Source organism: Rana temporaria, chromosome 12 (assembly GCF_905171775.1).
Source record: "Rana temporaria chromosome 12, aRanTem1.1, whole genome shotgun sequence".
Taxonomy (NCBI): domain Eukaryota; kingdom Metazoa; phylum Chordata; class Amphibia; order Anura; family Ranidae; genus Rana; species Rana temporaria.
The window spans coordinates 146902359-146926741 of record NC_053500.1 but is presented as its reverse complement, the minus strand read 5'-3'; the positions used below and the strand labels follow the sequence as shown (position 1 = coordinate 146926741).

Below are 24383 nucleotides of genomic sequence, written 5' to 3'. Positions count from 1 at the left end.
GCAAATACCGTATGACATTAAAATGGCAATGGCCACCATTTTATTCCCTCAGGTCTTTGCTAAAAAAGTGTGTGTGTGTATATATATATATATATATATATATATATATATATATATATATATATATATATATATATATATATATATATATATATATATATACACACACACACTTTTTTTTTATTATTATATATAAAATTTTTATTTTTATTTTTTTTAGCAAAGACCTGAGGGAATAAAATGGTGGACATTGCAATTTTTTTATGTCATACGGTATTTGCGCAGCAATTTTTCAAATGCGATAAAGTACAAAAAAATCACTGCCGTGAATTAAAACCAAAACACATTATTTACACCAATTTATTGAATAATGTGAAAGATGATGTTCCGCCGAGTACATAGATACCCAACACGTCACACTTTAAAATTGCGCACACTCATGGTATGGCGCCAAACTTTGGTACTTAAAGCGGAGTTCCACCATATTATTATTTTTTTTTTTTTATATAGTCAGCAGCTACAAATGCAGCAGCTGCTGACTTTTAAAATAAGGACACTTACCTGTCCAGGGCGCCCGCGATGTCGGCACCCGAAGCCGATCTGTCCCTCGGCTTTCAGGTGCTGCCACCGCCATCTTTGGTAAGGGAATCAGGAAGTGAAGCTTTGTGGCCTCACAGCCTGGTTCCCTACTGCGAATGTGCTGTGTGATCCCACTGGTTCCCGCTGTCTTCTGGGACCCAGAAGACAGTGCGGGGGGGTGGAGAAGGTGGGGGTGGTGGTTGGTGGGTGATCTCCACTGTCCGTCCTTCTCCTGCAATGGGACCGGGTGGTACCATGGGTACCAGGCGGCAATTTTAGGGGGGGCAGCATACAGATGCCCGCCCGTTCCGCCCGCTCCACTGCATGTGAGGAGCACGGCGCCGGGCTGCCTGTGAGGACACTTCCAGAGGGGGGGGGAGCAGTCAGCAAGTGAGCGGGCAGGCGACACTGCCTGTGAGGAGCCCGGCGCCGCTGCTGTTGGTGGTGACAGGAGCGGGCGGGCAGAACATTTCTATAGATGTATAGAGCCCTGACAGGTCCTTTTATACTCCTATATACATGTATAGAGCCATGACAGGTCCTCTTTATACTCCTATATACATGTATAGAGCCATGACAGGTCCTCTTTATACTCCTATATACATGTATAGAGCCATGACAGGTCCTCTTTATACTCCTATACATGTATAGAGCCATGACAGGTCCTCTTTATACTCCTATATACATGTATAGAGCCATGACAGGTCCTCTTTATACTTCTATATACATGTATAGAGCCATGACAGGTCCTCTTTATACTCCTATACATGTATAGAGACATGACAGGTCCTCTTTATACTCCTATATACATGTATAGAGCCATGACAGGTCCTCTTTATACTCCTATACATGTATAGAGCCATGACAGGTCCTCTTTATACTCCTATATACATGTATAGAGCCATGACAGGTCCCCTTTATACTCCTATATACATGTATAGAGCCATGACAGGTCCTCTTTATACTTCTATATACATGTATAGAGCCATGACAGGTCCTCTTTATACTCCTATATACATGTATAGAGCCATGACAGGTCCTCTTTATACTCCTATACATGTATAGAGCCATGACAGGTCCTCTTTATACTCCTATATACATGTATAGAGCCATGACAGGTCCCCTTTATACTCCTATATACATGTATAGAGCCATGACAGGTCCTCTTTATACTCCTATATACATGTATAGAGCCATGACAGGTTCTCTTTATACTCCTATATACATGTATAGAGCCATGACAGGTCCTCTTTATACATGTATAGAGCCATGACAGGTCCTCTTTATACTCCTTTATACATGTATAGAGCCATGACAGGTCCTCTTTATACTCCTATACATGTATGGAGCCATGACAGGCCCTCTTTATACATGTATAGAGCCATGACAGGTCCTCTTTATACTCCTATATACATGTATAGAGCCATGACAGGTCCTCTTTATACTCCTATATACATGTATAGTGCCATGACAGGTCCTCTGTATACTCCTATATACATGTATAGAGCCATGACAGGTCCTCTTTATACTCCTATATACATGTATAGTGCCATGACAGGTCCTCTTTATACTTCTATATACATGTATAGTGCCATGACAGGTCCTCTTTATACTCCTATATACATGTATAGAGCCATGACAGGTCCTCTTTATACTCCTATATACATGTATAGAGCTATGACAGGTCCTCTTTATTCTCCTATATACATGTATAGAGCCATGACAGGTCCTCTTTATACTCCTATATACATGTATAGAGACATGACAGGTCCTCTTTATACTCCTATATACATGTATAGTGCCATGACAGGTCCTCTTTATACTTCTATATACATGTATAGTGCCATGACAGGTCCTCTTTATACTCCTATATACATGTATAGAGCCATGACAGGTCCTCTTTATACTCCTATATACATGTATAGAGCCATGACAGGTCCTCTTTATACTTCTATATACATGTATAGTGCCATGACAGGTCCTCTTTATACTCCTATATACATGTATAGAGACATGACAGGTCCTCTTTATACTCCTATATACATGTATAGAGCCCTGAAAGGTCCTCTTTATACTCCTATATACATGTATAGAGCCATGACAGGCCCTCTTTATACTCCTATATACATGTATAGAGCCATGACAGGTCCTCTTTATACTCCTATATACATGTATAGAGCCATGACAGGTCCTCTTTATACTCCTATATACATGTATAGAGCCATGACAGGTCCTCTTTATACTCCTATATACATGTATAGAGCCATGACAGGTCCACTTTATACTCCTATATACATGTATAGAGCCATGACAGGTCCTCTTTATACTCCTATATACATGTATAGAGCCATGACAGGTCCTCTTTATACTCCTATACATGTATGGAGCCATGACAGGCCCTCTTTATACATGTATAGAGCCATGACAGGTCCTCTTTATACATGTATAGAGCCATGACAGGTCCTCTTTATACTCCTATATACATGTATAGAGCCATGACAGGTCCTCTTTATACTCCTATATACATGTATAGAGCCATGACAGGTCCACTTTATACTCCTATATACATGTATAGAGCCATGACAGGTCCTCTTTATACTCCTATATACATGTATAGAGCCATGACAGGTCCTCTTTATACTCCTATACATGTATGGAGCCATGACAGGTCCTCTTTATACTCCTATATACATGTATAGAGCCATGACAGGTCCTCTTTATACATGTATAGAGCCATGACAGGTCCTCTTTATACATGTATAGAGCCATGACAGGTCCTCTTTATACATGTATAGAGCCATGACAGGTCCTCTATATACTCCTATATACATGTATAGAGCCATGACAGGTCCTCTTTATACTCCTATATACATGTATAGAGCTATGACAGGTCCTCTTTAGTTATCATGTTATAAAATAATGAATGTGGGGGCCTTTTGGTGGGCGTGATTTTTTTTTTGGGGGGGGGGGGGCAGCATTTCATTCTTGGTCCCAGGCAGCACAATGTCTTGGGCCGGCACTGCAATCAATATACACTAATTTATTATTAGGATTTATTTTTATTTTTTTTACCAAAGACATGTAGAAGAAGACATTTTGGCAAAAAATGTATTAAGAGATATGACTTTTTTTTTATTGGATGTTTTATAGCAGAAAGTAAACAATATTGTTTTTTTTTTTCTTTTCAAAATTTATAGCAGAAAATATTTTTTTTTTCTTTTAAAAAATGTAAGCTTTTTTTTCCTTTTTATATAATAATAATAATAATAATAATAATAATAATAATAAAAACCCAGTGGTGATCAAATGCCACCAAAAGAAAGCTCTATTTGTTTGGAAAAAAATGATATAAATTTAGTTTGTGAAAAGTGTTGCATGACCGGGAAAAAGTAGCGCAGTGCTAGATAGCAAACATGGCCTGGGGAGGGGGTAAAACCCTCCGGAGCTGAAGTGGTTACATAATGCACCTTCATCAGACATGCAGGGTTAACCATGGACTTCTAGGCTACACTGCTGATATATATATATATATGATATAATAATAATAACATAATAATATACCGTATTTATCGCGGTATAACGCGCTAACGCGTATACCGCGCACCCCTAAAGTGACCCCCAATCCTGTGGAAAAAAAATTATTTTTGTACTTACAGTTTTGGTGTCTTGCGCGGCGTCCATCGGCGGCCTCGTCGGCTTCCGTGTCCTTCTGCGGCGGGTCCGGTGTCCTCTTCGGCGGGTCCGGCGTCCTTCTGCGGCATCCTCGCGTCCTCCCCGCTCGTTTCCCGCGGCGAGTTTTGAATACTGCGCCAGCATATACCGAGCGCAGTACACTCGGACAGGCTCGGCAACTGTCGCGCTCACATCCTGTACGTCCAGGACGTGACCGCGGAAGAAGCCGAGACTGGCCGACTATACCCGAGTGTACTGCGCTCGGTATATGTGGGCGCAGTATTCAAAACTCGGCGCGGGTATCGGCGTATATCGCGCACCCACGATTTTGCCCTGATTTTCAGGGCAAAAAAGTGCGCGATATACGCCGATAAATATATACCGTATTTATCGGCGTATATCGCGCACCCACGATTTTGCCCTGATTTTCAGGGCAAAAAAGTGCGCGATATATGCCGATAAATACGGTATATATTGTATTTACACTATATTACCAAAAGTATTGGGACGCCTGACATCCCAGTTTGCACGATCCCCTATACCAGCTGCAAATCAGAGAAAGGGGTTAACTCAGAGGAGGTCCAGAGCTCAGGGTGACGCTGCGTTTTTTTTGGGGAAGAGAGAAAACTTTCACTTTCGTTCTTACTCAATTATAGGAATAAGAAATGGCGTCTGCAGATCTGGGAGAAGAGCTGCACTGCTCCATCTGTCTGGAGGTTTATACAGATCCCGTGACGCTGAGATGTGGACACAACTTCTGCCAGGTCTGCATAGATCTGGTGCTGGATTCTCAGGAGAGGTCCGGGGTCTACACTTGCCCGGACTGCAGGGAAGAGTTCCTCGATCGCTCCACTCTGTACAGAAACATAACCCTCCGTAACATAGCAGAACGTTTCCTGTCTGCTCAGCCGGCTGCAGAGTATTCCGGAATGTTCTGCACGTTCTGCACGGACTCTCAGGTCCCTGCCGTTAAATCTTGCCTGCACTGCGATGCTTTGCTGTGTAATTCCCACCTTACTATCCATAGAGAGGCACCAGAACACACGTTAGCAGAGCCTTCTGCATGCCTGAAGGCCAAAAACTGCTCCATCCACAAAAAGATCTTTAAATATTATTGTACCGATGACTCCGCCTGTATCTGTGCCGCCTGCCTTACCGGGCAACACAGGGGACACCGGGTGGAACCGATAGACGAAGCGTCGGAGAAGAAGAAGGCGACGCTGAGGAATATCCTGGAGAAGATGACCTCAAAAAAAGCGGAAATGGAGAAAAGACTTGAGGAACTTCAGGAACGCAAGAGGGAGGTCCAAGGAAAAACCGCCGGTGAAATGAAGAGGGTCTCGGCCTTATTCAAAGACATTTCAAGGCAGCTGGGAGATCTGGAAACGAGAGTCCTGAAGGAGATCTTCGGACACCAAGAGAAGTTTATGATGTTGGTCTCTGGACAGATCCGGCAGATGGAAACGGAGAAGGACGAGTTGGGTAGAAACATGAAATATATTGAGGAGCTATGTACCAAGAAACCAACAACAATCCTAGAGGAGCAACTCACCGACTATGGTGAGGAAGAAGATCTGGAGGACGGAGAGAGAAGTGGTGAAAAGATCCATGATGAAGGTCCTCTGGGCGAGGATCGGATCTCCGAGATGTTACTCGTAGGTTTATCTGACATTATCCATGATGAAGATCCTCTGGAGGAGGATCGGATCTCCGAGATGTTACTCGTAGGTCTATCTGACATTGTTACGGTTATAAAAGGAAGGCTGCGCTCTCAAGAAGCCTCGGGTCTTCTCCTGGACGAGGCCACGGCGGCCAATAATGTAAAAATCTCAGCCGACTTGAAAGGCGCCATCCTAACCAAGGAAGAGGATGACCGGCCGGAGACGCCCGTGAGATTTCAGAAGTGCCAAGTTGTAACCAAGCAAAGTTTCGGCTCTGGTAGACATCATTGGGAAGTTCTGACAAGCGAGTCGGGGGGTTGGAGGTTCGGAATAACCTATCCCAGTGTTCCAAGAGAAGGCGCCGAATCGGCCATCGGAGATAATGACAAGTCCTGGTGTTTGCGCACGCTTTACGGTAATCTTGCTGTCAGACACCGGGGTAGAGACTTCCCGCTGGATCGTAAAATCTCAGGTCGGAAGTTCCGGATCTGTTTGGATTACGAGGCCGGCCAGCTGTCCTTCTATGAGATGGGTGACCCTATCAGACATTTATACACCTTCACCACCACCTTCACCGAGCCCCTTCATGGGGCGCTCCATGTAATGGGGGGCAAGGCCTGGCTCCGCATAACCAGCTGATGCTTCTACTAACTAGACTTGTGCAATTTGTTTCGTTACAAATCAAAATTTCTGATACATTTTTTATTTTTTGGAGATTTGGATGTATCCAAATTTCTGAATGACCATAGTAACCAATTTCAACAAATCCAAAATTTATTATAGTGAATGTAACAAACGTAACGAAATAATGAATTCTAAATATTGGAAAATGAACTTGAATTAGAAAATGAATTAAAAAAATATTATGAATTATTATTTGTGTATGGTATATTATGGGATATATTATGGGATATATTATGGGATATATTATGGCAGTGTTTTTCAACTCCAGTCCTCAAGGCACACCAACAGGTCATGTTTTCAGGCTTTCCATTATTTTGAACAGGTGATTTGATCAGTTTCACTGCCTTGGTAATCACCACAGTCGTTTCATCTAAAGGAAATCCTGAAAACATGACCTGTTGGTGTGCCTTGAGGACTGGAGTTGAAAAACACTGTATTATGGGATATATTATGGTATAATACGATCTTTGTCATTTGTTTATTTCCTCTATGAGTTTCATTTAGTTTTTTATTGGAGAAATATTTGTCTCAGAATTACCGTATTTATCGGCATGTAGCGCGCCCCGGCGTATAGCGCACAACCCCAACCTGGAAGGAAAATTTTAGGAAAAAAAGAAAATACTTACAGTTTGAATGCCCCTCGTCGGTGTCTTGCCTGGCGTCCATCGGCGGCCTTGTCCGGTCCAGCGTCCGTCTGCGGCCCTGGTGGTGTCCTCCCCGCTTCTCCCGCGCTGTTTCTGAGTCGATCCCCGCTTCCCGCGCTGTGTTTGAACGCCGCCGCCGACATATACCGAGCGCAGTACACTCGGGCACGCTTGGCCACGCTCGGCTCCTCTCGCATAAAGGCTAGGAGGTGGCACAGGGCGTGACCGCGAGGGGAGCCGAGCCTGGCCGAGTGTACTGCGCTAGGTATATATCGTCGGAGGCGTTCAAACACAGCGCGGGAAGCTGGGATCGGCGTATATAGCGCACCCACGATTTCCCCCTGATTTTAAAATACGGTAAATGTCTTTCTAAAATTCCAATTTATTTAAAGGGTTAGTTTCAACTTTATTATAAAAATAGCCCAAATACGTAACCTTGTACTCATCCGTAGCAACAGGAGATCGCACTGCGCATGTGCGGGGCACTCGGAGGCATTAGATAGGTGGTTGGGTGGCGTTTTGTCACCTCCTCACTGCCTGTTTTACCCCATTAACCACTTGCCCTCTGGAAGCTTTACCCCCTTCATAACCAGGCCATTTTTTGCGATACGGCACTGCGTTACTTTAACTGACAATTGCGCGGTCGTGTGACGTTAGACGTTGTACCCAAATACAATTGACGTTCTTTTGTTCCCACAAATTGAGCTTTCTTTTAAATGCTATATAAGCATATATAGATTGGTTTGCGCCAAAGTTATTATCGCTTCTACAAACTATGGGATATTTTTCTTTATTTAAAAAAAAAGTCTTTACTAGTAATGGCGGTGATCAGCGACTTATAGCGGAATTGCAAGACTACGACGGGCATTCTGACACTAATTTACACTTTTGACACTTTCTGTGGACCAGTGACACATACAGTGATCAGTGCTAAAAAATATGCACTGTCACTGTACTAACACTGGCCTGGGAAGGGGTATATGTGTCAGGGGGGGTCAGTGTATATTTGTCAGGGGGGTCAGTGTATATGTGTCAGGGGGATCATTGTATACGTGTCAGGGGGGTCAGTGTATACGTGTCAGGGGGGGTCAGTGTATATTTGTCAGGGGGGTCAGTGTATATGTGTCAGGGGGGTCAGTGTATACGTGTCAGGGGGGGTCAGTGTATACGTGTCAGGGGGGGTCAGTGTATATGTGTCAGGGGGGTCAGTGTATACGTGTCAGGTGGGTCAGTGTATATGTGTCAGGGGGGTCAGTGTATACGTGTCAGGGGGGGTCAGTGTATACGTGTCAGGGGGGGTCAGTGTATATGTGTCAGGGGGGGTCAGTGTATACGTGTCAGGGGGGGTCAGTGTATACGTGTCAGGTGGGTCAGTGTATACGTGTCAGGTGGGTCAGTGTTTATGTGTCAGGGGGAGTCAGTGTATACGTGTCAGGGGGGGTCAGTGTATACGTGTCAGGGGGGTCAGTGTATATGTGTCAGGGGGGTCAGTGTATACGTGTCAGGGGGGGTCAGTGTATACGTGTCAGGGGGGGTCAGTGTATACGTGTCAGGGGGGGTCAGTGTATACGTGTCAGGGGTGGGTCAGTGTATACGTGTCAGGGGGGGTCAGTGTATACGTGTCAGGGTGGTCAGTGTATACGTGTCAGGGGGGGTCAGTGTATACGTGTCAGGGGGGGTCAGTGTATACGTGTCAGGGGTGGGTCAGTGTATACGTGTCAGGGGGGGTCAGTGTATACGTGTCAGGGGTGGTCAGTGTATATGTGTCAGGGGGGGTCAGTGTATATGTGTCAGGTGGGTCAGTGTATATGTGTCAGGGGGGGTCAGTGTATACGTGTCAGGGGGGTCAGTGTATACGTGTCAGGGGGGTCAGTGTATACGTATCAGGGGGGGTAAGTGTATATGTGTCAGGGGGGGTCAGTGTAGGGGTCTGGTGCGCGCTACCTGGGCAGATATATATATACACACACGTGATCCTGCACACAGCTGCCGCCCTGTAGCCATAAAGCTGCTATGGGGCGGACAGCAAGTGGTTAAAAGCTGAACAGCTATGCATTGTGCACGGCTGCGACGAAAGCTCCATTTTATTGTCTTATTAACATTCTGCTAAAGCTTTGTGTAAAAAATAAAAATAAAAATTAGCGCAAATAAGAAAAAGTATCACAGACAAGACTCAATTGTTCTTGTTGCAAGTGCGCCAATACGGCTGCAATCACCTCCACCACGTCTTACGTCTCTGCTGACTTCCTGCACTGCCCTCAGTTAAGATGGAGTCTCGAGTCACCAGGCCAATGAGCCATCACTTCCGCCCTTCTGCCCTCTTGGTGACATCACTTCCGCCCTTCTGCCCTCTTGGTGACATCACTTCTGCCCTCTTGGTGACATCACTTCCGCCCTTCTGGTGATATCACTTCCGCCCCTTCTGCCCTCTTGGTAACATCGCTTCCGCCCTTCCCTGAACGTCACTGCCCTCAGCTAACATGGAGGCCCTGCTGAAGAAGGAGTTGAGCTGCTCCCAGGTGAAGCTGTCTGGTCACTCGGGAGGAGGCTGCATCAGTCAGGGGCAGAGCTATGACACTAACCTGGGCCGCCTCTATGTCAAGACCAACCACAAGGCAGAGGTGCCACCTTCTCTTCCTAACGATTGTTCTTAGGAGCGTCGTCTCTAATTATTCATCGTTTTGTCTTATTTTGTGTGATAATCCCACCAGCGATCTACACCATGTCCGGCCCCTCCTCCTTCCCCCCCTCCACTGTCTTCTGGGAGACACAAGGGTCCCAGAAGACATCAGGGACCATTGGAATCACGCAGCGCGACTCGCACATGCGCAGTAGGGAACCAGGCTCTGAAGCAGCAAGGCTTCCCTCCCTTATTCCCTTACCGAAGATGGCGGCGCTTCCACCCGAGAGCCGAGGGAGGGATCGGCTTCGCGGGCGCCCAGGACAGGTAAGTCTCCTTATATTAAAGGTCAGCGGCTGCAGGATTTTGTATCTGCTGACTTCTAAAAAAATAAAAAAATTTAGCAGAACTCTTTAACCACTTCCATCGCGAAAGAATTTACCCACCTTAAAGACCAGAGCATTTTTTTCGCTACGGCACTGCGTCGCTTTAACTGACAATTGCGCGGTCGTGCGACGTGGCTCCCAAACACAATTGGCGTCCTTTTTTTCCCACAAATAGAGATTTCTTTTGGTGGTATTTGATCACCTCTGCGGTTTTTATTTTTTGCGCTATAAACAAAAATAGAAAAACGACAATTTTGAAAAAATATGTATATTCTTTTACTTCCTGCTATAATAAATATCCAAAAGAAAATATATATATATATAAAAAAAAGTTTTTCTACATAAAGGGCACGTGCCTGTATGTATGTGAGGCTGCATTTGTGGGGCTGCATTTGATGGGCGCTGGTGAGGCTGCATTTGATGGGCACTGGAGAGGCTGCATTGATGGGCGCTGGTGAGGCTGCATTGATGGGCATTTGTGGGGCTGCATTTGGCTGGCGCTGGTGAGGCTGCATTTGATGGACGCTGGTGAGGCTGCATTGATGGGCATTTGTGGGGCTGCATTTGGCTGGCGCTGGTGAGGCTGCATTTGGCTGGCGCTGGTGAGGCTGCATTTGGCTGGCGCTGGTGAGGCTGCATTGATGGGCACTGGTGAGGCTGCATTGATGGGCACTGGAGAGGCTGCATTTGATGGGCACTTCATTATAAAGGTGAGCTATACATGGACAAAATGAGGTTTCGCCTAGAGTGTCAACAATGCTTCCACCAGCCCTGATTGTACAATCTCCTTTAGGTCTACCATCGTCTATTGTGTGCAGGGACATGCCGGATTGGATGGCGGATTGGTTGGCGGATTGGTTGGCGGATTGGATGGCGGATTGGATGGCGGATTGGTTGGCGGATTGGATGGCGGATTGGTTGACGGATTGGTTGACGGATTGGTTGGCGGATTGGATGGCGGATTGGTTGACGGATTGGTTGGCGGATTGGATAGCGGATTGGTTGGCGGATTGGTTGGCGGATTGGTTGGCGGATTGGATAGCGGATTGGTTGACGGATTGGTTGGCGGATTGGATGGCGGATTGGATGGTGGATTGGTTGCCGGATTGGTTTCCGGATTGGATGGTGGATTGGTTGACGGATTGGTTGGCGGATTGGATAGCGGATTGGTTGGCGGATTGGATGGCGGATTGGATGGCGGATTGGATGGCGGATTGGATGGCGGATTGGATGGCGGATTGGTTGCCGGATTGGTTTCCGGATTGGATGGCGGATTGGATGGTGGATTGGATGGTGGATTGGTTGCCGGATTGGATGGCGGATTGGTTGCCGGATTGGATGGTGGATTGGATGGCGGATTGGTTGGCGGATTGGATGGCGGATTGGATGGCGGATTGGTTGCCGGATTGGATGGCGGATTGGTTGCCGGATTGGATGGCGGATTGGATGGCGGATTGGTTGCCGGATTGGATGGCGGATTGGTTGGCGGATTGGTTGCTGGATTGGTTTCCGGATTGGATGGCGGATTGGTTGCCGGATTGGATGGTGGATTGGTTGCCGGATTGGTTTCCGGATTGGATGGCGGATTGGTTGCCGGATTGGATGGTGGATTGGTTGCCGGATTGGTTTCCGGATTGGATGGTGGATTGGTTGCCGGATTGGTTGCCGGATTGGTTTCCGGATTGGATGGTGGATTGGTTGCTGGATTGGTTTCCGGATTGGATGGCGGATTGGATGGCGGATTGGTTGCCGGATTGGATGGTGGATTGGTTGCCGGATTGGTTTCCGGATTGGATGGTGGATTGGTTGCTGGATTGGTTTCCGGATTGGATGGCGGATTGGTTGCCGGATTGGATGGTGGATTGGTTGCCGGATTGGTTTCCGGATTGGATGGCGGATTGGATGGCGGATTGGTTGCCGGATTGGATGGTGGATTGGTTGCCGGATTGGTTGGCGGATTGGTTGGAGGATTGGATGGTGGATTGGTTGGCGGATTGGATGGCGGATTGGATGGCGGATTGGTTGGCGGATTGGTTGCCGGATTGGATGGCGGATTGGATGGCGGATTGGTTGCCGGATTGGATGGCGGATTGGTTGCCGGATTGGATGGCGGATTGGATGGCGGATTGGTTGCCGGATTGGTTTCCGGATTGGATGGCGGATTGGATGGCGGATTGGTTGCCGGATTGGATGGCGGATTGGTTGCCGGATTGGATGGCGGATTGGATGGTGGATTGGTTGCTGGATTGGTTTCCGGATTGGATGGCGGATTGGTTGCCGGATTGGTTTCCGGATTGGATGGCGGATTGGATGGCGGATTGGTTGCCGGATTGGTTTCCGGATTGGATGGCGGATTGGTTGCCGGATTGGATGGCGGATTGGTTGCCGGATTGGTTTCCGGATTGGATGGCGGATTGGTTGCCGGATTGGATGGCGGATTGGTTGGCGGATTGGTTGCCGGATTGGATGGCGGATTGGTTGCCGGATTGGATGGTGGATTGGTTGCCGGATTGGTTTCCGGATTGGTTGGCGGATTGGTTTCCGGATTGGATGGTGGATTGGTTGGCGGATTGGATGGCGGATTGGATGGCGGATTGGTTGGCGGATTGGTTGGCGGATTGGATGGCGGATTGGTTGGCGGGTTGGTTGGCGGATTGGTTGCCGGATTGGATGGCGGATTGGATGGCGGATTGGTTGGCGGATTGGATGGCGGATTGGATGGCGGATTGGATGGCGGATTGGTTGGCGGATTGGTTGGCGGATTGGATGGCGGATTGGTTGGCGGATTGGTTGCCGGATTGGTTGGCGGATTGGATGGCGGAATGGTTGGCGGATTGGATGGTGGATTGGATGGCGGATTGGATGGCGGATTGGATGGCGGATTGGATGGCGGATTGGTTGGCGGATTGGTTGGCGGATTGGATGGCGGATTGGTTGGCGGGTTGGTTGGCGGATTGGTTGGCGGATTGGTTGGCGGATTGGATGGCGGATTGGATGGCGGATTGGTTGGCGGATTGGTTGCCGGATTGGATGGCGGATTGGATGGCGGATTGGTTGGCGGATTGGTTGCCGGATTGGATGGCGGATTTGTTTCCGGATTGGATGGCGGATTGGATGGCGGATTGGTTGGCGGATTGGTTGCCGGATTGGATGGCGGATTTGTTTCCGGATTGGATGGCGGATTGGATGGCGGATTGGTTGGCGGATTGGTTGCCGGATTGGATGGCGGATTTGTTTCCGGATTGGATGGCGGATTGGATGGCGGATTGGTTGGCGGATTGGTTGGCGGATTGGTTGGCGGATTGGTTGGCGGGTTGGATGGCGGATTGGTTGGCGGATTGGTTGCCGGATTGGATGGCGGATTTGTTTCCGGATTGGATGGCGGATTGGATGGCGGATTGGATGGCGGATTGGTTGGCGGATTGGTTGGCGGGTTGGTTGGCGGATTGGATGCCGGATTGGATGGCGGATTGGATGGCGGATTGGATGGCGGATTGGATGGCGGACTGGTTGGCGGATTGGATGGCGGATTGGATGGCGGATTGGTTGGCGGATTGGTTGGCGGATTGGTTGGCGGATTGGTTGGCGGGTTGGTTGGCGGATTGGTTGGCGGGTTGGTTGGCGGATTGGTTGGCGGATTGGTTGGCGGATTGGTTGGCGGGTTGGTTGGCGGATTGGTTGGCGGATTGGTTGGCGGATTGGTTGGCGGGTTGGTTGGCGGGTTGGTTGGCGGGTTGGTTGGCGGATTGGTTGGCGGATTGGTTGGCGGATTGGATGGCGGATTGGATGCCGGATTGGATGGCGGATTGGATGGCGGATTGGATGGCGATTGGTTGGCGGATTGGTTGGACAGACCTCTCTTACGAATGTCTTTTCTTAGGCGAGGAAGATGTTCGAAGGAGAGATGGCGAGCCTACAAGCTATCCTGCAGACAGGAACCGTCCGGGTCCCCAAACCCATGAAGGTTATAGAGCAGCCAGCAGGGGGCGCTCTGCTAGTGATGGAACATATGGACTTCAGAAGTCTCAGCAGGTAGGTAGACGGTCGGCCGCCGCAAAGGAAGACGTGGTTGCAAAAGCTTTCAGTTATATTTTCATTATGATCTACAGAATAATATTATTACTCTCTGTAACTAATAGTAAAAGTATTTGAATGAATACATTGTAACTATAACTGATGAATAAACTTCCTCCGGCAGGCAAATCAGGCGGCCGCGAGGCCCCCTGGGAGCGCGAGGCCTTAGGCGACCGCCCATGAAAAGTTAAAATATCAACACCAATTGTTGCTTGAATATTTAATCCAAGAGAATTCCCTCGCAGTTCATTTTTTGTGCCACAAGATGTCCTCGGTTGGTTGGCCAGCAACGTTCAACCCACTTCCTTTGACCTCAGGTCATCCTGGGCCCGCCCCCACCCTGTGATTGGACAGTGATTATCTCATCTTTAGGGGTTTTTATTTTTTCTTCTCTCTCCAGACATTCGGCAAAGCTGGGAGAGCAGCTGGCGGATCTTCACCTCCATAACCAGAGGCTGCGGGACCAGCTGACCCAGGAGGGCGGGACTGTGGGTAATTATAGGTTCAGTCCAAACCATGGCATTGTAGAGATCCCCCCCCCCCCCTCACTTCCTGTTCTGGTGACAACCGGCGTGTTGGGAAGTGACAGGGTGTCACTGAGACAGGAAGTCAAAAGAAATCTGCAAAATGGAAAGAGAGCAATGAAAGCCTGGAGGAGGGTCTAGTCCCTTGTGTTTCTATTGCTGCCTCCTGTAACATTGTTTCAGCTTTTCTCATTTTCGACACTTTTGTTGCCCCCCCCCCCCCCCCCCCCCCCCCCCCCGTGTTCTGTGATTGGAGAAACTACAAACGTTGAGCCCCCCGGTGCAAGAATCCATGAAGGCCCCCCCCCCTGACCCGCCTCCTCCAAGCCCGGAGCCCTTCCCATTGATCCTGGGGCCCTTTACTCCTATCGCAGGGCCCTTTTATTACAGTCCTGCAGTGGGCTCCCCCTTTACATCCTAGTCTGCAGAGCCCCCCCTTACATTAGAGTCTGCAGAGCCCCCCCTTACATTAGAGTCTGCAGAGCCCCCCTTACATTAGAGTCTGCAGAGCCCCCCCTTGCATTAGAGTCTGCAGGGCCCCCCCCTTACATTAGAGTCTGCAGAGCCCCCCTTGCATTAGAGTCTGCAGAGCCCCCCCTTACATTAGAGTCTGCAGGGCCCCTTTTACTTCAGAGAGTCCGCAGGCCCCCCTCCCCCCACTGAGGAGAAACTCGGTGTGTATTCTAATGATGACTGTGAATGGGGCAGGTATGTATATTTTATTGCAGGAGAGAGACGGAGATTTTTATATGTTTTACTTTTTTCCACTTTAGTGCTTTTTCCTGAATCTAAATATTTTTTTTCCTTTTCTTAAGGTAAAGGGTCCGGTCAGTCCGGGCTCCAGAGTGTGGAGAGGTTTGGTTTCCAGATCCCGACATGCTGCGGATTTCTCCCTCTGGTGAGATTCTTCTATGAGAACTCGAGAGGAACGTTGTAGGGAAGCGATGGGAGGCAGATCTTCCCCTCTATCGATCGACCTCTGTATCGATCTTCTCCTCTATCGATCTTCTCCTCTATGTATCGATCTTCCTATCGATCTTCTCCTCTATGTAGGTATGTAGAAAAAGACAATAAGTCTTGAACTAAGAGAGATTGGACTTTGCAGGCACCAAATGTTAAAATTATTAATATTTTAATTAGAAAATACAAAACTACAAAGATACATAACAATTGCTCTTAATGAAAAGAAAAAGGAAGAAAAACAGACAATAGGATAAACAGTAGAGCTCAAATCCTAACACTTTCTGAAGACACCGCTATTAGCCACAGGGCTGGATGTATAGAATACACTGGAGGCACTGGGTGGCGTTGTAACTTCAAAAGATGATACAGGATGAGTTCTGATTAAAATGGGGTTCAGCTCGACATGTTTCGCGACGTCGTCGCTTCTTCGGGAGCTTCGATATACGGTGCTTAATAGGTTTGAAAAATGCTCAACAGCGTCCAAGATGCAATTCGTAATCAGACAATCCACCTTGTGGGGTGGAGTCTGGTGCTACAGGTCACAACCACAATCACCATACACCGTCGGGCAATGTATAACTAGTTGGGGTATCTTGTAGAGAGAGTGTAACAGCCTGGACGGAAACAGAACAGTTCAAATAGCCAAAAAAACATACGGATGAAAAAGCAATGTGAGGACAAAAGATGGAAGAATGTCTGCAAGAGTCTTCTCTTGGATGTAAAAAAGCCAAGAAATATATCATCAATCTTGATTGGAAAATGAATTTGGAAGCTGGAGTGAGGATTAACTCAAAAAAGGCCACTAGATGGCACTGCAGCAGCAATGAAAAGTTTATCGAAGCTCCCGAAGAAGCGACGACGTCGCGAAACATGTCGAGCTGAACCCCATTTTAATCAAAACTCATCCTGTATCATCTTTTGAAGTTACAACGCCACCCAGTGCCTCCAGTGTATTCTATACATCCAGCCCTGTGGCTAATAGCGGTGTCTTCAGAAAGTGTTAGGATTTGAGCTCTACTGTTTATCCTATTGTCTGTTTTTCTTCCTTTTTCTTTTCATTAAGAGCAATTGTTATGTATCTTTGTAGTTTTGTATTTTCTAATTAAAATATTAATATTAATAATTTTAACATTTGGTGCTCTCTTAGTTCAAGACTTATTGTCTTTTTCTACATACCTACATAATCAAGGATGTGGCACTTTTATATTAATGGGTGTTTCATTACCACCCTAGGGCAATTGTAATTCTAAATACAACCTTCTCCTCTATGTATCGATCTACCCCTCTATCGATCTACCTCTCTATCGATCGACCCCTCTATCGATCTACCTCTCTATCGATCTGCTTACCTCTCTATCGATCGATCTACCTCTGTATCAATCGACCCCTCTATCGATCGACCCCTCTATCGATCTACCCCTCTATCGATCTACCCCTCTATCGATCTACCCCTCTATCGATCTACCTCTCTATGTATCGATCTACCTCTCTATGTATCGATCTACCTCTCTATCGATCTACCCCTCTATCGATCGACCTCTGTATCGATCGACCTCTGTATCGATCTACCCCTCTATCGATCTACCTACCTCTCTATCGATCTACCTCTCTATCGATCGACCCCTCTATCGATCTACCTCTCTATCGATCTGCTTACCTCTCTATCGATCGATCTACCTCTGTATCAATCGACCCCTCTATCGATCGACCCCTCTATCGATCTACCCCTCTATCGATCTACCCCTCTATCGATCTACCCCTCTATCGATCTACCTCTCTATGTATCGATCTACCTCTCTATGTATCGATCTACCTCTCTATCGATCTACCCCTCTATCGATCTACCCCTCTATCGATCTACCTCTCTATCGATCTACCTCTCTATCGATCTACCTCTGTATTGATCTACCCCTCTATCGATCGACCTCTGTATCGATCGACCTCTGTATCGATCGACCTCTGTATCGATCTACCCCTCTATCGATCTACCTACCTCTCTATCGATCTACCTCTCTATCGATCTACCTCTCTATCGATCTACCTCTCTATCGATCGACCCCTCTATCGATCTACCTCTCTATCGATCTACCCCTCTATAGGTCTACCTATCCATCTATCGATCTACCCCTCTATGTATCGATCTACCCCTCTATCGATCTACCTATCCATCGATCGATCTATTGATCTTTCAGGAGAATGATTGGCATGAAGATTGGGTGACATTCTACACCCGGCAGCGTCTGCAGCATCAGCTGAACCTCCTGGAGGAATCCTCGGGGGACAGGGAGGCGCGGGAGCTCTGGTCTCAGCTCCAGGTAGGTCGGATTAGTGAGCAATCTCTCTAAGGATCTGTAAAGTGGATTATTATGGGATGTTCTTTTCACCGCAAACCGCCATGATTGTACATCGGCAAGTTGACATAGAATACCGGGAATTATTTTCTGAAGCGCTGGGCGGTCTCCGCTGCGAATTCACCGCGAGATCACTTTTATCGGCGGCGGGAGAGGTGCCCACCCCCGTCCCGACGCGTTTCAATGTTAAAAATGAATTTGAACGAGAAAAAAATTCCACCCCGCTCCTTTTATTCATTTCTTAGTCCCTGCGGTCGGAAATGAAAGTCGATTTGTCGCCCTAATTATTAGATAATTAAATGTTCTGAAATCCAAAACATCTTTTAAATCATTTCTACTTGTGTCTGGCCAGCTTGGTGAGGAGATTCCCCCGAGTGTGGGAATAAGGAAGGGCAACGCTTGTCTAGATTTGGCTACAAAACGTTGTTTCTCTCTCTTCTCAGAATCTTCCCAAATGTTCTTGTTTCGTCTTCTCCTTACAGCTGAAGATCCCGCAGCTCTTTGCCGGCGTTGAGATTGTGCCGTCCCTCCTCCACGGGGATCTCTGGGGCGGAAACGTGGCAGAAATCGACACCGGCCCCGTGATATTCGACCCCGCCTCTTTCTACGGCCACTCGGAATTCGAGCTGGCGATCGCCGGCATGTTTGGGGGGTTCGGGTCTTCCTTCTACTCGGCCTACCACACCAAGATACCCAAGGGCCCCGGCTGCGACAAGAGGCTGAAGCTGTACCAGCTCTTCCACTACCTCAACCACTGGAACCACTTTGGCGGCGGCTACAGAGGGTCGTCCTTGAGCACCATGAGAAGTCTTCTGAAGTGAAGAAGCCGCCGGTTTCGGGACTTTTGGAGGTCCATGAAGAACACAATGAGGGTCCAGAGCTTGACGAGCACTCCTCCCCCTAGAATCACTCACGCATGCTTCCAGCATAGGTGTGCGCACAGGGTGTGCCGGGCGTGCCCAGGCACACCCTAATCACCCTGAGCAGCACAGATTCCCCCGAATGACCTGGCTCCCATCTTTCCCGCCGAAGCGCTGCCAGCTTCCCTCCTCTCCTATTGGCTGTTGCTGCTGGGATGTTTGAGGAGTGGGGAAGGGGCACACCTATGGCTTCCAATGACCAACTTATGGAGAGACACAGATTGGCCTGCAGGGGGAAGAGACTGGAAGAGGAACAGAAGTGTAATTGTTCCTCAGATATTCATTGGCTGCTCAAATCTGTTAGACTTTCCCCATCTGCCATGAAGGACATCGGTGGTCGGGGCGCTCAGACTTTATTTTATGTCTCTTCTTCTTCTTCTAAGTCTTGGTTGTGCTTTTCAAGAAAGAATAAAATTTCCCCATCGTTTGGGTTTTCTTCCATCGCTCTTTACAGTTCCCTTTCATCTTCAGTTGATAACAAGCAGAATTGTAATATGTATATGGGGGGGGGGGGGGGGCGGGGCGCAATAAATCTGACCGCCAACCTTCCCTCCAGTCCGATGTGTCCGCCATAATGGCGCAGTAGTAAAAAAAAAAAAAATTAATAAAAATGCCATAAAACTATCCCCTATTTTGTAAACGCTATAACTTTTGCGCAAACCAACCGATAAACGCTTATTGCGAATACGTATCGGACTAAACTGAGGAAAAACATTTTTTTTATATATTTTTGGGGATATTTATTATAGCAAAAAATAAAAAATATTGATTTTTTTTCAAAATTGACGCTCTTTTTTTGTTTATAGCGCAAAAAATAAAAACCGCAGAGGTGATCAAATACCACCAAAAGAAATCTCTATTTGTGGGAAAAAAAGCACGCCAATTCTGTTTGGGAGCCACGTCGCACGACCGCGCAATTGTCAGTTAAAGCGACGCAGTGCCGAATCGCAAAAACTGGCCGGGTCCTTTACCTGCATTTTGGTCCGGGGCTGAAGTGGTTAAGGAGATGCTGTCATGTGATTTACGTGTTATAAATGTGATTTGTAGCTTTTGCAACTTCTGTGGTTTTGACAAAGCACTTCCACAGTGTGAAACGCGTCCACGCGCTAAACAACTGGAACCACTTTGGATTGGAGTTCAGAGGAGTCACTGAGAACTTCATGAGATTCCTCCTCCGGGTTTTGTGAAAACAATATCGGGAGTTTTATATATAAATAACAATAAAGACATTTTCCGGCCCAAAAATGTCATCAGTTTTTTTTTACAGCTGCTGTTTGGGGCTTTTGGTGTTTTTTTTTATTTTTATTTTTTTAACTGCCTTTAACCAATTCAGCCCCAGGCCACTTATTGCGATTCAACTGACAATTGCGCGGTCGTGCGACGTGGCTCCCAAACAAAATTGACGTCCTTTTTTTTCCCACAAATAAAGATTTCTTTTGGTGGTATTTGATCGCCTCTGCGGTTTTTATTTTTTGCGCTATAAACAGAAATAGAGCGACCATTTTGAAAAAAAAATGCAATATTTTATACTTTTTGCTATAATAAATATCCCTCCAAAAATACGTATTCTTCTACCTATGTTTGTAAAAAAAATTGCAATAAGCGTTTTATTGATTGGTTTGTGCAAAAGTTATAGCGTTTACAAAATAGGGGATCGAATTATGGATTTTTTTCAATATTTTTTTTTTTACTAATAATGGCGGCGATATGCGTTTTTAAAATTTTTATCGTGACTGCGACTTTATGGCGGACACATCGGACACTTTTGACGCTATTTTGGGACCATTGACATTTTTACAGCAACCAGTGCTATAAAAATGCACTGATTACTATGTAAATGTCACTGGCAGAAAAGGGGTAAGGGCCCTTAACCCTAACTGCACCATTTTTGTTGCGAGTATCGATACCCTTTCTTTAGTACTTGCCGATACCGGCCGGCAACTGTTTTCTTTACATTTCAGCTGCCAGCAATGGTACAAAGCACTGAAAAGTAATTTACCTATACAATACAAACTGTGAAAAAAAAAAAAAAAAAAGATTTCGTTGAAATTATATAATACAAAATGTAAAAAAAAAAAAACAGATTTAGTTGAAATGAAAGAAAACAAAATGTGAAATAAAAACAGATTTAGTTGAAATGAAAGAAAACAAAATGTGAAATAAAAACAGATTTAGTTGGGATTATAGAATACAAATTGTGAAAAAAAAAAAATGGATTTAGTTGGAATTATGGAATGTGGTTGGTCGGCTTTTTTTTTTTTTTATTTTTTTTTTTTTAACCTGAACCAAAATCTGTACACCCAAAACACAAACACCACACAGACAAAAATGTATGCAAATAAATCTTTATTTTCCACTCGATACACCCGGAAGCCCCAGGCCAAGGGAGCCGCAGCGTTACATTCCAAGATGAGGACTGCAAAAAGTCCCTAACTATATATAAATATATATATATATGAAGTATATTTACATAATGTATTACAAAAAATGTAAAACATTTACGTACAGCATATATTTTTAATTTTTTTATTAAAGTACAGTGTGTGTATATATGTGTGTGTGTGTGTGTATATATATTTATTAATTAGTGTGTATGTATTACATATATATTAAAATTTAATTCTATTTCTTTCTACAGTACATTATTTTATTATATGTATTGTTATAAGGCAAATACTGTGTGTGTGTATATTTTATATATATATATATATATATATATATATAGCGCTAGAGATATATTTTTTAAATCATAATTTTATTATATATATATATATATATATATATATATATATATATATATATATATATATATATATATATATATATATATTAAAAATAACATAATTTAAGAAAAAAACAAAACAATTATATATATATAAAAAATATTATTATATTTTATAAAGTATAAATATATTATATACTGTATATGCTGTACCTCTTCCTTATTTTGTTTTGTTGACAATCTTAGTCCTGTCAGCCAATAAAAATGTTTTACCCCCATATATTATTATATTACAAATATATAATAAAATGTATCTATATATAATAAAATAAATTAATAAAAAAAATATATATATATATAAAAATAACATAATTTAAAAAAAGATTTTTTATATATATATATATATATATATATATATATATATATATATATATATATATTTATCATGTTTTACCCCATATATATTAGATTAGATTATATATTTGTAATCCCATACAAAAGGCCAATGGGTGATTCGGTTATATCTGAAATACCATTGGCTGGTCTGACCCTTGAATTTGTGGTTTAATTTTTTTCCCTGTAGTAGTCTAGTGCATGGGTGCTCAACCTGTGGCTCTCCAGCTGTTGCGGAACTACAATTCCCATGAGGCATTGCAAGCCGCTGACAGGTACAAGCATGTCTCCCAAAGGCTGAGGCATTATGGGAATTGTAGTTTTGCAACAGCTGGAGAGCCACAGGTTGAGCACCCATGGAGTGCATAGGTAGCCAATAAAAAGAGTTGATTGGTTAAGGTGCAAGTGCAGCAAATAAAAATGATACACAATATTCATTGGCTAAGGCATTGACAGAGGGACCCCTGTACAAGAGCAGTGCCCCCTCCCCCCCAACTAGTGTCTATCAATTGACAGGTAGACAGAAGTGAGTGTCCAGGTCTATGTGATGGTGAGAGGGGTCCCAACACCCATCTAGCGTTGATAGGCTCTTAAGTCTCAGGGGGCCCCTGTGCAGTCCACCCTTGCCGGTGCCGTCTATGGTTGATGTCAAGCCATCATTGAAAACTTCCTAACTTCTGATTCTCAACCAGCAGTCCTCTTGGTCCTCTAGAACACCAAAAGCAGCATGGAGGGGCTCCGTAAAGACGGTGGAAAAAGTGTGCAAGTGTCTGATTTGGTTCCCCAGCTCATAAAAGGACAGCCGTCCACCTTCGTAATCCAGGTAGACCCTGAATCTCCGACCCAGGCTCTGGAAGGGTATGAGGAGCTCTTCTCCATCGTGTATCACCGAGTACTGATTGCGATATCTGGTTAGACACCAGGACCTGGCGTTTTCTCCCAGCCACGAATGGTCCCCATGCCTGTCTATGGAGGGGTACGCCAGGCCCATCATCCAGTCTCCCAGTTCGCTGGTCTCCACTTCCCAGAAGTGCCGCCCTGATGAGAAGCTCTTGCAGCTTATCACTTGGCCGTCCTCAAACCTCTCTGGTGATTCTGGATAATACTGGTCTGTCTGGGGCAACAACGCCATTTTCCTGTCCGGTGACACGGCTATGTTGGCTGCTGCTGTGTTTACATCCAGAACTATGTCTGAAGCTTCGAGGATGGAGATCTTTGAGGAAAGATTGTTCACAATGTCCGACAGTCCTAAGTGAATGGTCTCCAAGGTCAGACCTTCATCCAGGTCTCCTGTGCCAAGACTCCGGATATCGCCTCTATTTAGGAAACGTTTATCCCATTCCTCGGGGGTGCGAAAGTCCAACTTCTGCTCCTGCAAGATCCCTATTGGGTCGGCCATGTTGCACAGCTCCTCGAGGTGTTGTCTCTTTCTGGACAGCTCGTCCTTCTTGACTTGGAGAGGCTTGATCAGACCTGAGACATGCTGGGAAAACTCCTCGCCCCCTCTGAAGACCTCGGTCAGGACTCTTTTCTCCAGATCTTCCAGTTGCCTCCGGATGTTTCTGAACAGAGCAGTTGCCTTGTCTGCTAAGTCGAGGACCTTTTCTTCCCTTTCTCTGACCTTCTCCTGAAAATTCCAGATCTGACCATCAATGTCCTCTTCCTTGGAGGCCAATACATCGAGAAGCTTCCTCAGCTTTCCCTTCTTCTTCTCAGATGCTTCATCGATCAGCTCCACCTCGTGCTCCGCAGGGCAGCAGTCGACACAAATCAATTTTTCATCATCGTAACAATAAAGCATCAGCTTTTTTTTGTGGAAGGAGCATTTTCGATCTTCCAGGGAGGCAGCGGGATCGATTAGGATGTGCTGGTCTGATTTGCTGTGGGCTTTCAGGTGGTCGTGGCACAAAGAACTTTCGCAGCGCAGACACGTTTTCACCGCGGGTGCCGGAGAATCCACGCAGAACGTGCACAGAACGGCGAATCCCTCCGATTCCGGCTGCTCGGAGTAGAACATCTCCACTATGTTTTGGAGGTTGCTGTTGGCTTGCAGAGCCGGACAGTCCGGGAATTCCGCTCGGCACTCTGGGCAGGAATAGACTCCGGAAGCATCTTGTGCCCCCAGTGCCTGAGCGATGCAAGCCCGGCAGAAGTTGTGCCCGCAGGTCAGGGTTACCGGCACGGCAAAGA

At 46.0% G+C, this 24383-nt stretch overlaps 3 protein-coding genes across 3 annotated transcripts in view; 2 read left to right on the top strand and 1 right to left on the bottom strand.

The window, feature by feature from the left end:
• Window positions 1–4916: 4916 nt before the first annotated feature.
• LOC120918395 (E3 ubiquitin-protein ligase Midline-1-like) lies at window positions 4917–6551 on the top strand. Its single transcript, XM_040329940.1, has one exon. It carries the CDS (start codon window positions 4917–4919, stop codon window positions 6549–6551), a length of 1635 nt encoding a protein of 544 aa, XP_040185874.1.
• Window positions 6552–9680: 3129 nt separating this feature from the next.
• LOC120919126 (fructosamine 3 kinase related protein) lies at window positions 9681–19152 on the top strand. Its single transcript, XM_040331148.1, has 6 exons — window positions 9681–9861; window positions 14127–14278; window positions 14721–14812; window positions 15660–15742; window positions 18000–18122; window positions 18641–19152. The coding sequence occupies exons 1-6, from the start codon at window positions 9721–9723 to the stop codon at window positions 18977–18979; spliced, it is 930 nt and encodes a 309-aa protein (XP_040187082.1). The 5' UTR covers window positions 9681–9720; the 3' UTR covers window positions 18980–19152.
• Window positions 19153–22863: 3711 nt separating this feature from the next.
• Window positions 22864–24383, bottom strand: part of LOC120918394 (E3 ubiquitin-protein ligase Midline-1-like) — a 1572-nt gene continuing 52 nt past the window's right edge. Inside the window, exon 1 of the mRNA XM_040329939.1 lies at window positions 22864–24383. This exon is cut by the window's right edge and continues 52 nt beyond it. Within this exon, the coding sequence (XP_040185873.1) occupies window positions 22864–24383 (1520 nt within the window).